The sequence below is a fragment of the Cynocephalus volans genome, chromosome 1 (genome assembly GCF_027409185.1).
Source record: "Cynocephalus volans isolate mCynVol1 chromosome 1, mCynVol1.pri, whole genome shotgun sequence".
NCBI classification, from domain to species: domain Eukaryota; kingdom Metazoa; phylum Chordata; class Mammalia; order Dermoptera; family Cynocephalidae; genus Cynocephalus; species Cynocephalus volans.
Genome location: NC_084460.1, coordinates 77,338,651 through 77,356,148, shown reverse-complemented (window position 1 = coordinate 77,356,148; position 17,498 = coordinate 77,338,651). Strand labels below are relative to the sequence as shown.

The window sequence follows — 17,498 nt, the reverse complement described above, 5'->3', positions numbered from 1 at the left end:
GGTCTGAAGCTCTGCAAGGCTGAGGGGCACCCTCTTCAGCCTGCTGCTCAGAGGTGAGGTCACACGTGACAGAACTAGTCAGTGTGTGGAATAGGGAAGTCCCACAGCCCACCTAACAACTCTCTTGGATGGATGTCACCTTCTCAACCTCCACCACCTAGAGTAGAAATGGCTCTCAAACACTAAACAGGCACAGGAGTGAGTACCCGTATAAAACATGCCCAAGGAGCTAGAAAGTGACAGGCATCTGAGTGACATAGCCAACAGACACACTGCTTGGCCTGCACAGAGGTTTAAGACTGAGAAAGTTTACGTACAGATCTCGACATCCAGCTTCCCTTGAAATGTTGGATCATCAGGCAACAGTGGGTCTGCAATCCCAAGTAGAATCCAAGAGGCATGCCCATTTCGGCCGCCCTATACACGGCAGCCCACCGCCATTTCACACCACCTGCATGGAGTCTCAAAGTCTTGACCTAAGTGTTACAATTTTTATAGCTCACACTACACTGAATGGAAAATCAAGCAACATAAATCTAGAATAAGTAAACATTAAGGTTTCTGAGATTTTTATTTCCACGTCCCTTACCACAGTACCCAAGCCCAGACACAGAAGCAGTAGCTGAGGCTCTGGGGAGCAAGGGGAAGAGGGAGGGAGAGGGCAAAGGACAACGCATGCCAGGAGGAGCTAACAAACGCATGCCACAGGCCCAGCACACCCAGCATGACACAGCGTGGGCTCCGGCCCTCACTCTTGTGACCACGATCCAACCCCAGGTGGGAGCCTCGAATGCCTTCATCCCATGCATTACAGTTGCCAACGGGCCTTCACCAAATATCGAAACTGATCTCACACACAAATCTGAACCTCAGACCCTTTGGCTTCGCCCATTTGGACAGATGCTCTCCTCCCTTCCTACAAGGAAGCAGAGAGGATTAGATTTCCCCTTAGCAGGTTCAGAGAAAAGGGAACTGGGGAGGGTGAAATCCAAGTCTCCCAAACAGAGGTGGGTAACAGGCTGTGCCTCCCAGGGCCCAGGCATAGCTAGACACGACTTCCGGTAAGAGCGAACCTCCAACCCGTTGCACTACAAAGGTTGGTAATCTTTTCTATTACCTCTCACATTGTCTAAATCCTAAGACGAATTATGAAACCAAGAAAGGGGGAGCACATTTTGAAGAAGTGAAATATCTTTTGCACCCTGCCCACACTACTGCACAGCTGCTTCTTACCAGAGAACAGCTTCACCATACTGGTTCTTCCAATACAATTCTAATGACTGCTTTATTATTATTGTTCATAATAACAGCTTTCAAAACATATTTGTAATAGTGCTTCATAATTTTCAAAGTGCTCATGGTTTCTTAGAGATGAACAGGGCACATGCTCCATGCCAACTTAACAAACAAGGGCACTGAGGCACATAGCCTTGACCTTGCTCAAGGTCACACCACTGCTCAGTCAACACAGTGTGGCCCCTCATACATGAATTCCAGAAATATATAAAGTGACTCAATAGTCATGAAAACACTAATTCCTGGTAAAGAGTAAACAAAGAGGTAAAACTTTGTCATTTGCATACATATACATACAAACCTTGATAAACACACACACATACACACACACACACACACACACACACACTCACACAGATGTCAAAGCCATATTTTCAAAACTAATCTAATGTTAAGTATTACAGAAGGGTCTGTCCATTCAGTAGCCAGATTATTGAGAAAAGGTGACCAGTGTGAATTACGAGTTTAAAATATATTTTTTTGTCTTACTCATAAAACAGTGTATTAACCACAAAAAACCAAAACTCACACCAAATCTTTCCGGAGATGAGTCAGTATTCAATATAATTACTGCTAAGTGGAGCAGCACTGCCATTCCTTCCAATGGTGTGTGCTCCTAGAGCACCCAGGGCTCTCAGCCCTGAGCACATGGCGCCCTCTGGTGGCCCACACCTCTGTGATCTGGGTGGAAAAGTCGCTCACTTTAGAAGCTTAGAGCAGTGATTTCCAAACATTTCTCATGTCTCCGTCAGCGCAGATTTTTTCTCAGTAAAAACTATCAATACACACTTATTTATAATTTCTATAAATATACTATCATAATAATATTCAATGTAAAACTCAGAAAAAAGAGGTTTTTAAAAATGTAATCTAGTTCTACTGATTCTTCTTGCACCCAAAGACTCATTTCAAGCACCCATTCTGGAGACAACTGTGCTTTAGAAAGAACCCTACAGTGTGATTTTATTTAAAAATATATCACAAGATAATTTCTGCCCTGGATAAGACACTCTTATTATCATCTTCTCTTGAGAGTCCTGTGGGTAACTTAAGTTTGCACAGGCGAACAGGGCAATAACCCTCCAGTTGGCCAGTTCACTCACTACAAAGATACGCAGTCAGACTAACCATAAAACTGAAGTGGTTTTGATGAACTTGGTAAAACCTTCACCAGGAAACAATGTACTTTTTAAAAAATTTATATTATTTTATTTTCCCTGTGAGCTCCATTGCTAGGGAACAATGCACTTTCACTCAACACTTAGTGCAAGAAGTTTAGCAATCCAAAAGACACCTTGAACTTTGGGTATTCCTACTTTCCTTCCAGATAACTAACCTCTATGTATTAAAAACCTTAGCACTCTTGAAGCCTTTTATCTAAGAAAGTACTACAAGTAGACTTTAAGGTTTCCACCCCAAAAGAGCACAGAAACACTCTAACCTGCTCAGTCAACAGAGGATTACAGACTTAAAATCAGCATGCTCTACTAACATAAGCATTCCTACTAAGATTCATGAGTTTAAAAAATACATTCAGTCTGTTCCTTGCTCTCAATATTCTGATCCTACTTGACACAAGTAGCCTTGAACCATCTCTTTATGAAGCAGGGTGATGATTCACAAATTATTCCGAAAAGAGGAATAATCTGCAACATTTATCAGGTTCACATAAAGTTAGAATAAGGAAAGGTTTTTGGTTGTTGTTTCTGATGTTTCATGTCTTTTTTCCACATAAGCATTCCCAAAGCATTTCCCAAAAAGAAAAATCAAAGATACTTAATAATCAGCTAACTAAGGTGTTCTCTGAACGTGTCTTAAAACTTACCTCTGTATCCCTAGTGCCTAGTACAAGCTGGATACATGACAGACACCTTGCATTGTGAAAAGAAGACAAACTTTTTATTTCCTCCCAAATAAGTTTGAGGGAAAAAAAAATTGCAAATCCAATGTTTACAGAGCAGTTCATTAATGAAACACTCTACTGCTAGGAAAGTATAAGATAAAAATTGTCTATGATTGTCAATTTTATCTGTCAGCTTGGCTAGGCTATGGTATTCAATTGTTTGGTCAAACACCAGTCTAGATGTTGCTGCAAAAGTATTTTTTTAGATGGGATTAACATTTAAATCAATAAACTTTGAGTAAAGCAGATTATCCTCCATAATGTGGGTAGACCTAATCCGGTCACTTGAAGGCCTTCACAGAAAAGTCTGAGGTCCCCAGAGGAAGAATGAATTCTGCCTCCAGAAAGCCTTCAGTCTCAAAACTGCAACGTCAACTCTTCCTGGCTCTCAAGCCTGCCCTTCATATTTTAGATTTGCCAGCCCCCATAGCCATGTGAGTGTATTTCTTAAAATAAAGACCTCTCTCTTTTCTCCCTCTCTCCCATTACAGATACAAATACATATATAAACACACAGAGACACACACACACATTTTTTTCTATTGGTTCTGTTTATCTGTAGAACCCTAAAATACATTGTCTGAGGGTTTTTCAAAGACCATGACCACAAGTATTTATGCACTGCCCTCAGCTGTGCTAAATATTAAAATACATTCACCTTAAGTTAAAGCCAAACCACTGTATGAAGTATAATCCCTAGATTAAGGATATTCTGCTGAAACTAAAATAATGGGGAATGATAGTAAAAGGGCCAAGAAAAATCTTTCCAATTAATTTACCTAGGTAAACCAGTACAATGGACATTTCATTTTGATAATGGGGGGTCATTTCTGTCTAACAACAGAATGATTTCAAAGTGTGTATGCCTTCATAAGATACAACATTTCGCAGAAAAGAGTTTACTGAATGAGAAAAAGGAAAATATGCTAAGAAAATAAAAAGTGAAAAGAAGAAAAGAAATATTAACTACCTCTTGGTTATCTTTGTTCTGGTTTGCCCAGAAAATCTTATGATAAAGCGTCTCCATTGAATTGCTGGAATCAGTTCGGTCAAAACAGTGACGATCCAAAACTTCCAACGTGTGCAAAACCCGACTAATAGTCACCCCTAGATACAGAAATTAAGCGAGCAGTTAAAGAGGCCAAATGAAGCCAGAACAGCATAGTACAAGATCATCATTATGTGAGGCAAAAGGAATTTTTAAAAATTATCATTCTTGGCATATGCTATCAAAGAATTGCCAACAAAACCAAACTTAACATTCTAGACAGCCAGGAACTAAAATAAATAAACTGAAGAATTTCCTCAAAATCCACCAGGTGGCTCTGTCAAAAAGCTGCCTTATTCACATGGAGTGGTTTACAAGAATCAGAAACATGGCATAAAATCCAACATTCCAAAGCACTCATTCTTCTGTTGTGTTCTGTACCTGCTGTTGACTCTTGGCACTTGTCAAAAGACCACCGAACTTCCACTGCCCGGCCTCTTTGTTTTATCTGCTGTTCCACCTCATAAATCCTTGCCCGAACCTGAAAGAAAATCGCTTCTAATTAACTTGTGCTTGGAAAGCCACAGTGGCAATCTAAATCATGTCAGGTTTTTCTGCATGAGTAGGGTATCCAACAGTGAACTACAATCTTGACTGAATTGTAGGAAATGCAGCTTGTTGCCCAAGAAGTGCATTTTTCAAATGTGCATGTGCTGACTGAATGACAGTTTTTAATAATAAATGCTCATAAAAATAAATGCCTACAAAAAACGTTTACAAGTAAAATTTTGTAGGACACCATTCAGAAAGGTGAAAGTTCTAAAATATCCTCTTTGAGGCATCTTTCTATGCATGAAAGCAACTAGCAATGTTTTATTAATTAACGAAAACTGCTTGGTAAAAGATAGAGATCTTATCCTAAATATTAGTCACGATTCTATGGTTCAAGCTTCACAAGTCTTTGAAACAAATAACCCAGTACTAATAAGAATATATAACAATTACTTAATATCACAAATTACTACAAGAGTCGTGGTCACACGGCAGAACTCTCAGTAAGAACTACCAGCAAGAGGATGAAAGCAACTTCATGAACTTCTGTGGTTTAGAGAGGCTAAATACTTCCCCAAGGTCACCCAGAGAGTTAGGGGCACAGCTGGGAATGGATGCAAGTATCTGAGATGCTAAAACCCAGGCGTGGCCCATTTTGCCCGATGCCTCTCAAGAATGAAAACATCCATCAAACCACTGAAATGGAGAGTCTACCTGCTGGTTGAAAGCCGTGTTCCCACCCGGCATGGGGAGGCTGGAAGGAGCCACCTGCAGCAGATCCAGAGGTGAGCCTGGGTTCACGCTCTTATTTTCATTTGTGGAATAATTCCACACCAAGGCACTTGGGCAACAGAGAGTGACAGTCTGTAAATGAAACGGGAAAAATCCGGATACTTAGAGGAAGGAGAAAGTGTAACAACAGCTAAAATGACATCTTGTCATAACTATACTATGGTTTCCTACCAGTGAGTTTAAAATATAAATATCTTACCCCATTCTTTCCAAATGATAACTTTCCGTATGATAAGACAAAACCAAGAGTTATTAATTTGAAAGGGAGGAAGTATAGCCATAGAGCAATTAAGGAATATCGCAATCTATAAATTAATATTCCAGCACAGAAAATGTAGGAGACAATAAAAATACAGCAATCATCACTTAAAGCAAATTTTTCATGCAATTAAAAAATGAGATGGAATTAGAATATGTAGTTTTTAAGGCTATAAAATATAAAAAGGAATTATTTTTCAAAAAATCTCTCAAATGATGGAGCAATAGTAGCTTCATAAATGCAGGGCAAGCAGTTACCCTGGGCCAGGAGTTGGCAAGCTTTTTCTATAAAAAGCCAGATTGTATATGTTTTCAGCTTTGCAGGCCACCAACAGTTTGTCACATATTCTTTTTGTTGTTTTGTTTTAACAACCCATTGAAAATATAAAATCTCTTCTTGGCTTGTGGGCTGGATCAGGTCTACAAACTAGCTTGCCTACCATAGCCCTGGACCCTCACAGACATAAGTTTTGCTCAACCAGCTTGCACAAAGTGCTTTACATGATTATCTTGCTTATGTTACAACAAACCCATGAAGTAGGCGGTGTTATTCTCCAATTTTACGAGACAGGAATATGAGCCACAGAGATTAGTAACTGGCCCAAATTTGACTCCGGCACACATGCTTAGAAACACTTTGCTTTCCAGCTCTCCCCTCAAATGTAGATTAAATATTACACAGTACATTTAATTAAGCATTTACTCTGCTGAACACTGTCCTGGAAGCTTTCAATCATCATAACCTTAATCCTATGACTAAGAACTGTCATCACCCCTATTCATATATGGGGAAACAGAGGCTCAAGGTTACGGTTATTAAGTGGCAGGGCAAGACTTAAAATCAGTTCTGTTATGATTCTAAAGTGTATGTCTTAACCATTACACTCTCATGCCATTCAACAGCAAACTATGTGAGCTCAGAGAATGAATGCAATATTTCTTCTTCCAAAAACATGAAATTAAATATAAAAAACTAAATTGTGAGGTCTAGGGTAGGTACATCTTTGTAGAAGCCAGACGACAGCTGTGAAGAATGTCACCAATAACTCAATCTCCATTGGCCCACATCCCTACCTGATTCCTGCTGCCCATGAGGATGTGAGCTCGTCCCCTGGCCATGATGGAGACCTTCCTTGTGTTTTTGATTCCAAAGCCTCCCATATCCAGGGCACTGATCTATCAAACACCCCTCCTCTCTCCTATTCTCAGACTCTCCTCTCCCTCTATTAGTTCACCCTTAGTTTAGGAATATGTTACAATCTGCTTATTAAAAAACAAACAAAAGAAAAATTTTTTGAATCTCTACTCACCCAGGAGCCATCTCTACCCCCTATCCATTTTCTTCTCTTCCCTTCATAAATATGTTTCTCAGAAAAACAGTACCTCATTCTCCATCTCCCCTCAACCCAGCTTAATCTGGCTTTTTACCAACCATTCAACTGGAATAGCTCTTAACAAGATAATCAATGACGACCAATTTGTTAAAGACAACTTCAACCATCTTAGTAGACTTCCCCAATATGCTGGGCACTGCCCCCTACTATTTCCTTTCTGAAACTTTCTGCAGACCCCAGTTTAGTAGAGTGGTTATATACTCTGGTTCCAGACCACCTGACTTTTAATTCCAGCGTCACCACTTTCTTGCTCTGTGACCTATGCCACCATTTTATTCCTATCTCATAGGCTGGTCCTGAGAACTAAATCACTAACATACAGTTCAACTTAAAACAGTGGCTAGAACATAATAAATGCTGTTAATGTAATAAAATTATGACAGCATTACTGCTATTCTCACCATCTTTGTTTGTGCAACGATACCTCTCCCTATTGTTTTTCTCTAGTCTGGCCAACCTTCCTGGTCTCCTCTGTGGACTTCCCTTCATCCATCTCTTAACCACCCACGTCCCTCAGATCTATAGTCCTACCTCACCACAAATTCTTCAATCTCCCCACCTCTTGTGGGTCTGATCAGCCATGGAGCCCTGAATGTTTCAAATCCACACATCTGGCCGACTGTCTGCCCTAATCTTCAGAATTGGACATGGAACAACCTCTTGAACATATCCACTTGGAGGTCTTAAAGGACAAAATAGTCCAAAATAATCCAAAACTGAACTCGCCTAGGTGCTTCCAAACTGATTTCTTTGCCTTGTCTCCCTCTTTTTCACCTCCCCACTCCCACAAATTCCCTCTACTGTGATCAAAATCTAAGCTACACAACTGACCATGTCACTTCACTGAATAAAACCCTCCAGTGACATCTCAATTATAGGCTCACAGAGGGTCTTCTGTGCCCTGGCCCCCAACAGACCTTATACATTATACTCCATTAACACCAACCTACACACAAGATGACGGATTAGCCCTTTGGGCCTTTCCCATGCTGTTTCCCTCTTCCAGGAACACCCATACCATGTCCATGTACTTGATTTTTTTTTTTATAACTCATGTTATGAGAACTAAAATACTTCTTTCAGAAAGCCTCCCTTAATTTTTTTATCATTATTTTTTTACATTCTAAGATATTGTTGCAGAGCAGTTGGGGGAGGGGGAGAATAGGAAGGGAGAAGAAAGGGGGCCTAGTCAAGGCCCATGGCACCCCCCCTTATTCTGACAGGGGAGACCAGGGGGCTTCCAGTGGTGGCTCAGTCATTGCTGGGCTAGATGCGGACATTGGGGGGACATGGCTGAAGCCATTGGCCCTCCACCAACCCAGCTCAGGAGTCCGGGGCACTTCAGGTGGTGGCTCAGTGACCATCACTGGGCTGGTTGTGTATGTTAGGGGGGTGTGGCCAAGGCCCTCGGCCCAACAGCACCCCTGCTTGAGAGCCTTGGGTGCTTCTGGCAGCAGCTTTGTATCCTTACTGGGCTGGTTGCAGGTGTCAAGTGGTTGTGGCTAAGGCCCTCGGGCCCCCATCGCCCCAGCTTGGGAGCCCAGGACATTTCAGTGGTGGCTTGGTGATCATCGCTGGGCTGGATGCTGTCGTCGGGGTGGTGCGGCTGAGACCCACAGCCCTACCCCCTCCCCAGCTTGGGAGCCCAGGAGACTTCAGTCCTTCTAGGTGCTGGTTAATATCAAAACTTTCTCTGGTCTGTGGGTATTCTGTTTTTTCTTTCAGTTCTGTGTCCGATTACTTACTATTCCCACCACTTAAACTCTGCACTGGAACTAATTTGTTGTCCTTTGTTTACTTCTAAAACAGGGGAACTTCCTAAGGGAACCAGTACTTGGGCCCTGTGGTTGAGCTAAATAGCGGCTTTGCTGCTGATTCTCTGGGGAAGGCTTTTTGTGCAGCTCAGGTTTTAATTGTTGACTCTGTAAGCACTTTCCGGTCTCGTGAGGTCTGGTACATCCCGGTTATGTGGAAACTCTGGTCTGGGCCTGAGTCTTTTCAGCAAACTGCACGCCATGCGGTTCTATATTCCTGACCAGTCTCCACTCAGTGGTCCTGTACTGATTGGGGGCAGATCAGCTGTCCTTGCTGTGCCCCAGTGTTACCCTGATGGGCCCGTCTCCTTTACCCCCCATACTCTAAACACTTCCCATGGGACAGGCCATGCACCAGTCCCTTGTGATGACTCACCAGCCTCTGAGTGGCTCCCTTTTTTCAGTTGTTGTGGCTCCTCACTCCTATGTGGGTCCACAGGAACCCTATTCGTGGTCTTGCTGCCTGGGGGCCACCAAGGCCCTGCTCTCCCCTGCAGCCTCCAAGCAACTCCACCCGAAGGGCACAGCTGCAGCTTTTGCCAGCTCTTGCTCTGTGTGCTCAGCAGGGCCAGCCTTGAAGTGGTCGGAGCTCGAAATGGTCAGAGCGGTCCTTTCTTTCTTTCGTCGTGGCTTCTCCTGCCTCATGCACTCGGTAGGTCTCTTCTCCTCTTCCCCTGAGCTCCAGCAGCCCCAACTTGACTGTTGTTACTTTTTAACAGTTGTAAATTGGATGATTGTGGGAGAGGGTGACGTTGGGGACCATCTATTCCGTCATCTTGACCACAAGTCCCGAGTCCCTCCCTGAACTTTCAGTTAGGCTAGAAGTTCCCCTTTTCAATTGCCTAAGCCTCAGTGCATCTCTCCATCAGCACTTGTCACGTTATATGGAAACTGTCCATTTATGACCCTGTCTTCCTCAAAAAGAACCCAGTAAACACTACCAGAGTAGAGACCATGTCTTCAGGGTCAGCCCTGTTCCAAAGCCCCTTAGTAAAGAATAGGACACATTAAGAGCTCAAGAAATGTGAACTGAACACTAAACTGGGAGCTCCTCTAGGACATGGCCATATCTTAGTCCACACAGTACCAGCCCAGCAACCAGCACATTACTGGATGTTCAAGGACCACACAAGCAACAATGCTCTGCAGATGACCAGAGCTTGATAAATAATTTAGATTTTAAAGAAACAGAGAAAGGCAACCAACTTATGATATGAATGGAGGAAGATAAAGAATGTAGCCTGGAGAAGCCATCCTTCCAAAAGAACAATAATCCAGCTGACGTATTCTGAGGGTTCCCTGAAGGATTGTTAATTGAACTGCTTAGTGACCTAGTAAAGGACAACTATGTAACTTTATTCTAGAAAGAAGCAACAAATCTCTCAGTTTGAGCCAACATAAGGAAACACAAAATTTCAATCTATAAATTACTTGGGTGAGGAAGGTGTCAAAGTTCAACTAGAGAGTTGAAAAGGCTATTTCCAGCTCGAATGCTTCCCACATTGAATTTTAACAAAATATAACAAGGGCCTAGGACTTACCTGCAACATACAACTAAGTCCGTAAACCAGGGGACCATGCTGCGCACAGGAAAGAAAATCAGAGAAGGCCAGCTGCACAGGGCTCATGCCGGGGCCAGGGGGACCAGGGCTGGGCGCCCCAATGCTCGAGCTGTTTGGTCCTATTATCATGTGTGGTGAGTGGGCAACAAGGAGGTTGGGACTATCACTCAGCAGCAAGGAAAGACGCCGGGCACAGAAGTAGGCAAGGCGACGAGACAGGTAGGCCGACTGGACAAACTCATCTGAATACTGGCAAGAAAAGAGACACCAGATTTCAGTCATGTCTTATGTGTCTTACTTAAGTAACTATTTTAACACAGTTTTTTTTTTTTATTGAAAAAGGTGGAAAAAACTTCGAAGATATAAACCAGTGTTGTCCAATAAAAATATAATGGGAGACACAAATACTTTAAAATTTACTAGACATTAAAACAAAAAGGAGGCAAAAATTAGAAGAATAATGTATTTTATTTAGGCCAATATATCTAAAATGTTATCATTTCAACATGTAATCAACATAGAAAGTATTAAATTATATAATTTTTCACACTAAGTCTGAAATCCGTTGTGCACTGTATACTTAAAGCACACGTCAATTCACCCCGGTCAAATTTCAAGAGCTCAATAGCCACATCCGGCTAGTGGCTACTGTAATGGGCAGTGCAGGTACAGACTATCTCAGGGAAGATACACAGTACCCAGTATGGTGAAGTGTCTGTGGAGGGTACCAGGTTGAGAGGGAGAATCATTGTTCACTGGATACTCTTTCATACTGTTTGAATTATCAAATACATGTACTACATTTTCAAGAAATTTTTTAAAATAAATCTTATCCATATAACAAATTTTTAACAGATGTTAGACCAATCATCAAAATAAGAAGTTTCCTACCCCAGATGCTCAAAAAATTTTCAAAAAAATGTAAAAGATCTTCTACGTTCTTAAAAAGACATAATTTGTTTTGTTTTCACAGAAATCTGTATTATTATATGAAGACAGTATTTAAAGAGAGGTTTGAGAAGTTTGCTTAGCTCAGTGCTGGAAGAAATCAATGTGGGTGAAATTACTTAGAAAGGACATGTGGATAAAAACCACGAACATGATTAGTACAAATGATTGCTCAAACTTATTAGAAGACTCATCACTTCACATGTTGTAGCATCAAAGACATTTTTTCCTTCCATCACAACAGGAATTTTTTTCCCTTTCCACCTCTACTTACCTAATCATTCTTATCAGACTCATTTGTTGCCCAAAAAATCAACTGGCTCAAGGTGACATGTACTGTACCTGCAGCATTAGTGGTAACAAGAGTTTAAGAAGATCATCATCCATTGGTCTGATCTTTTCTAAAACATCCAGGATCCATGTCAAATATTCATGTTTTTCTAGCATTCCTTCCTTAAATAAACAAAGAAAAATTACACTACGAATGTTGAAGAAAACCTACCTAAATTTTTAAAATGGCACTACCCTCCTTATGCATATGTAGAAGTTTACTATCGTTGTTTCTGTTGTAGTAAAATACAGTCTCATTGATCATGGTCCAAATTCTAAACAAAAGAGGGAAAACTAGTTTTTTTGGTATGTTGGTTTGGGTTTTTTTTGTTCTTGTTTTTGTTTTTTGGTAATTCACTTCACTTAAAATTGAAAATAACTCCAACAAGAAAGGAAATTCAGAACGTTTCACACCCTGAAGACATGTCAAACCCCTGGCTAGATCCTGGAGGAGTATGAACTCATGCTCACAGGAGGAAATTTGGCTAATGGCGATAATTACAAAGAAAAGCACTGCTCATACCAATCATCTCAACAAAAGCTTGAAAATCCCATCAGACTCAATGCCCCCTTAATAGCCTCCTTTACTATCCTGAAGTGAGGTTCAGATACTATAACCTACCTATAAAATACAAGACTACTTCAAAAAGTTTGTAGAAAAATTGAATTAAAAATAGTAAAATCCTTTCATGAACTTTTTGAGGACCCCTCGTATAACCTTATAAATCAGTGACCTAACTGTAATGTAAAGAAATGAAAAGAATTTATGATAAACAATGTAAAAATATTCTAAAACAATTCCACTAAAAAATAATGTTAACCCCACAACTAACAAATGCTCCACAGGACAGATATAGCCCCTACTGAGACCACTGATGTTGATGTAAGTTCCATAAACATCTTTCATCTACTGCCTTCACGTGCATACGAGTACACACATTCCTTTATGACATTCTATACATATACAAGGAGTCTTCAAAAAGTTCATGGAAAGATCTGTATTATCTTTTAATTCCCTTTTTCCTCAAATATTTTGAAGTACCCTCATTTATATCTGATGTCACACTATAGTAGTTTTGTATTATGATTCACAGAATGAAAGAATCATCAAGATAGAAACAAGAAGCTATGTTTTCTGGGAAAGACACACCTTTATAGTCATTCCAGTAAAATGCTTAGTATTTAGTTTGAAATCCTATTTTGTTCCTAGCAACTTTTAAATATCACCAGTGGTCCACTAAAATGGTTATCAACGATTCATGTGAAAATATTATACTAATAAATTATAGCTGCAGTATTTAAAAGATTACAGTGACACCACATTGACACGACATGATAGTGAGGTGTTTACTTGTTGCTAATTTCTAGTTTTAAAACCTAATTTAGAGACAAAATGGGTTAAAAAGTTAGTAACAGAAAAAGTACAATTTAAAATTTTAAGACCAGTAAAATGAGCTTTAAATGAATAAAGAAATATATATAATTTCTGTCAATTTTAAAAAATTAAAATGTTTTAGAAAGAAATGAATAAAATGGAACTTTACATTAAGGTATAAGAGATGGTAAATGTGAGGTTCAAAAATAAAAAGAATCTCCATAAACATAATGGTCCACTTTCCAACTGCTTTCATTTACGTATGCCCTTGTTTCTGCACATGTATGTCTCCATGTGTATGTATGTACAAGGGTCTGTTCACATCTCATAGTATGGCAAATCAAAACATAATGAATGAACTTTTAAAATTTAACATTGTTTCAGTTACATTCATCACTTTAGGACCTAACTGCTTTCTATAAAAGAGATACTTATTTCAATGTTCCTAATATATAAAGTAATTCTTCCAAAAATATTAAGCATGCTGAGAGGTACTTTTTCCAAAATGTAGAGTAAATCCTCAGCTCAGTAAAAGACACAAAATCACAGCGCGGGCACTGTAGTAGTCCTCTTCCAAATGTAACTAGAATTTTTAAGAGTTTTTATTGACTTAAAAACTAACAATGTTACTTCCCAAAAGGATCATGCTTTTCCCTACTTTGAGCTCACTTACCACCTGAAAATTGTGATTAAGGTTCTAAAGGGAAAATTTAGAAACCACACATCCCTCCCTCTCTGATCAAGATAGCAAATACTGAAAGTCTGTGCTAGTAATATGACTCCGCTGAATACACGTCTCCTTCCTCTTTACTAGGAATATCAATGCAAATATTAGCACCAGTGCCCTCTTCTGGCCAACATTATTTACATCAGCTTGTCTGGGCAAGAGTTCAGTCATTCCTCAAAGTCCTTACCCCTGCCTCAACTCTGTTTGCATTTTAAACTGCAGCTGAGCCAAATAAAGATGAACTTTCTGTTGGATACCTCAGCTCTAAAGGAGATCTGCTATGATATAGGAGGCATCACCACAAAAGTATTTTTGAATAAATACACCCAATTTTGCAAAATAAAAGGTTTAGAAAAATCATATTTAATAGTGCCATTACAAAGTAATTAATGGCACTAAAAGAGCTGACACGATTGAAAGCTGGAGATCAATATGTATAATAAGCTGTTATCCAGGGCAAATGTGCTACCCTGAATACAACTCAATGTGAGAAACATCAGACTGATTCCTTTGAATGTACTGGTTCATATAAAGATTCAATTTGCACCAAGGTCCAGCAGCCAGGGGCAGGCAAGTGGCCCACAGAGACACTGGAGGCAGGAATCTCACTGCTTTAAGCCTTTGATGCCAACACAACTGCCAAACCCATTGAGTTTGGGGACTGCCCCAGTGAAGCTCTGCTGAGTGTGGGTCTGGGGCTGGCCAAGAGTCGGCCCATGCACCGGGGGCAGACACACATGCATTCATGTACACAGTTGGCCCGGGCATGTCTCCACACTGCACTCTGAGGAGCTGCAGGGCACATCCCAGTGAGGGGCCCTGGGCCTTTGCACTTGAGCTTCCAGTGGGTCTGTGTGCAGCTGGGTGGATGAGCAGCCCCTCAGGTGGAGGTAAGTGCTAGACCAAAGTGACAGGACACCAGGTTTCCAGAAGTCTCCAGCTTGATGGCCTAGACAATGTGCCCTCCCCTTCCAGCCTCACCACATCCTCCTGTGGGCATTAGGTGGACGTCTGCGGCAGGTTGCTGGGTGCCTAATCCTGATTTTCTCAGCTGGGAATGTGCCAAGTGACAGGTGAGCAGAATGTGGGCCCCCTGTGCAGCCCCTCCCAGAGCAGCTGGGGGTTCTGGAGCCTCTAAGCCAAAGAGTCCATTAGCTGTGGTCGGTGAGGTTGGGGGTGTCATGCTTCAATCAGACAGGCATGGTGTGCTCTGCAGCCCTCCCAGAGTGTGGGTGAGTGTTGGGCCTGGACAGGGCCCAGCTGCTGGGGGGAGGGTGCTGTGAGGCCTGGGACCTGAAGCCCAGAGTAGGTGGTGTCTTCCTGTTTACATTTAGCTGCTGTGGAGTCGAGTGCACAGTTCCTTGCGCCTCTGTGTCCCAAGCCCACCTGTTTACATGTGTGTCGGAGGTGGGACCCCTGCCCATCCCCCACCCTGAGAGCCTGCTGTCCATACGGAGTGGTGCTAGTTCTGCCCACCTGGACCATGCCTACCCTGCACGCCCCGCACAGTCACCCACATGGCCTGGAAACAAGCAATGGCCATGATCCCTCGTCCAGGACTCCCCCATCCACACTCTCCAGCCCTCGGGAATTGCTGTACAATTTTTTTCTATTTACAAATTCGTGTTCCTCCCCACACTGAGTTCTTTTGCCCCCCCACACACACACCTTTGACCTGGGATTGGTAACTTATTTGTATGGCTTCTCGGAGATATCTCTCTGTACATTTGTACTCATATCTTCTTGTGGATGTCTTTCAGAAAATGGTTATTTTATATGATTTGCCATGGAATTTGTTCTAATAAATCATTCTTCTATCATGTGGCAGCAAAAAAATACACAATTTAACCCCCTGACAATCCAACTATTAGGAATTTGCTCTCTCTTTAAAATCATGCCACACAGCCTTTCACATCTTGGAAAGGTTACCTGGAACATGTGAAATGCCAGCTTCTCATTGTACTCCCATTGCTTCATGGCTTGCTCCACCTCCGGTGGCACAGGGACAGGGCCATCCCCTGTGCTGCAGGCCATGTGGTAAAAGTCAGAAATCTTGGCCAACTGCTCTCGAAGGTATCTCGTAGATATTTGTGTCCACTCTGCATTTAAAAAAAAAAAATCTAAACTTCTAGACACAATGGGCCTAAGAATTACACTTTTTTGTCCTTTGTTCTGATTATCTCGAGGATGTACTTATAAAATAAAAATCTACTCCATAAAAATGGTTTTTGTACATGCAAGCAGTGTTCAGAAAAGTACACCCGCCCTAGCCCTTCAATACGCACATGTGCGTAAGGCAGCCTGCCCGAAGCAGCCGGCAGGAAACTGACTGGCCAGCTCTGGGCAGGGAAACACAGCTCTACCCTTGGGCTTATGTAGCCCTTAACCGAGAAGAAATGTTCACACTCAAGTTAGGTCCATCTAGTGACCCTCCTTGTTAAACAACAGTTAACATACCAAAATACCAAAGGCAGAGCAGAAGAGAGAACAACAGAGGTGAGCACTTCAAGAAACCTCAGTTCTACACCCAAAGAATCCCAAATCTCCCAAATGCAGCTCTATGAAGGTCCAATTTTCAGGCTCCATGTTAGGCTTCAAACATGCTGTAAGTCCAGCCTGCACTGCCCCCAGTACAGGGACAGGGACACAGGCACGGCTGCCCTCCTGGACAACCATGTGGACCTTCAAATACCCTCCGCAACCGATACTAGATCAGAAATCAGAAAGGGTGACATCAGAGAGGGTGGGGGGCAACGAAAGGTAGGAGACTGGAAAGAAAAGGGAAAAGGTAGCATCAGAAAAAAAAAAATCACTAAAATTACTCAAAATGTCTGCCACAGGGGCACAAACTCAGTCTGTTGCCTCTGGCAACCACGAGAGATATGATGCCAACTTTAGCCCATTCTTGGATAAAAATGTAATAACTGCATGCTCACAGCCAAATTTCCCCAAGGATGAGTGAAACAGTATTTCAGAAGAAAGCCTCCCACTGAAACATTACCAACAACACGATTTTCCCATTATTTGGCAATTCTGCCACCCCCCCATTTTGACAAAAGTAGAAAGGGTAGAAACTAAACATCTGTTAGTAATTGGGTGTTGTGTTTTTACTTTTTGAGTACTCTTAAAATTACTTGACAACAGGACCTACAGATAATTACTGTTAAATTTTGGTCTAAACCACTTATTCTAATTGTGTCTCATTTAAAATTAAAATACATACCAGAGTTGCTGGACTCCAGTAATAAGCCAATGCAGGAAGATGAACACATACTAGGTCATCATTCTGTTAGTAGTTAACAGTTTTTCAGAAAGCACAAATAACAGATATTACCATGAAAGTTAATCCATTGGCATTAAAAACACAAGAGCAAGCTATTAATATCATCATCTTCTTGTGCCCTTGTTATGGACTAACAGTCTCATGACACTCACTTGTTCAACAAAACAAAATACCAACCATCCAATGAGCCCAGTTTAGCTTAGCTGTAACAAGCAAAAACAAAAATAACAAGGATCCAAATCCTAGCTTTTGTATGCCAAGCTTGCTACTAATTCA

General features: G+C 41.4%; 1 protein-coding gene across 1 annotated transcript in view; it reads right to left on the bottom strand.

Annotated features, from left to right (window-relative positions):
- The window catches only part of MED12L (mediator complex subunit 12L), a 320,736-nt gene that overhangs the window by 239,349 nt on the left and 63,889 nt on the right, over window positions 1-17,498 (bottom strand). The window contains exons 5-10 of the mRNA XM_063098437.1: window positions 15,869-16,038; window positions 11,850-11,960; window positions 10,539-10,808; window positions 5,454-5,603; window positions 4,629-4,728; window positions 4,170-4,306 (exon numbers count right to left, since the gene is read on the bottom strand). Coding sequence (XP_062954507.1) covers window positions 4,170-4,306; window positions 4,629-4,728; window positions 5,454-5,603; window positions 10,539-10,808; window positions 11,850-11,960; window positions 15,869-16,038 — 938 coding nt within the window. The remainder of the gene's footprint in view (window positions 1-4,169; window positions 4,307-4,628; window positions 4,729-5,453; window positions 5,604-10,538; window positions 10,809-11,849; window positions 11,961-15,868; window positions 16,039-17,498) is intronic.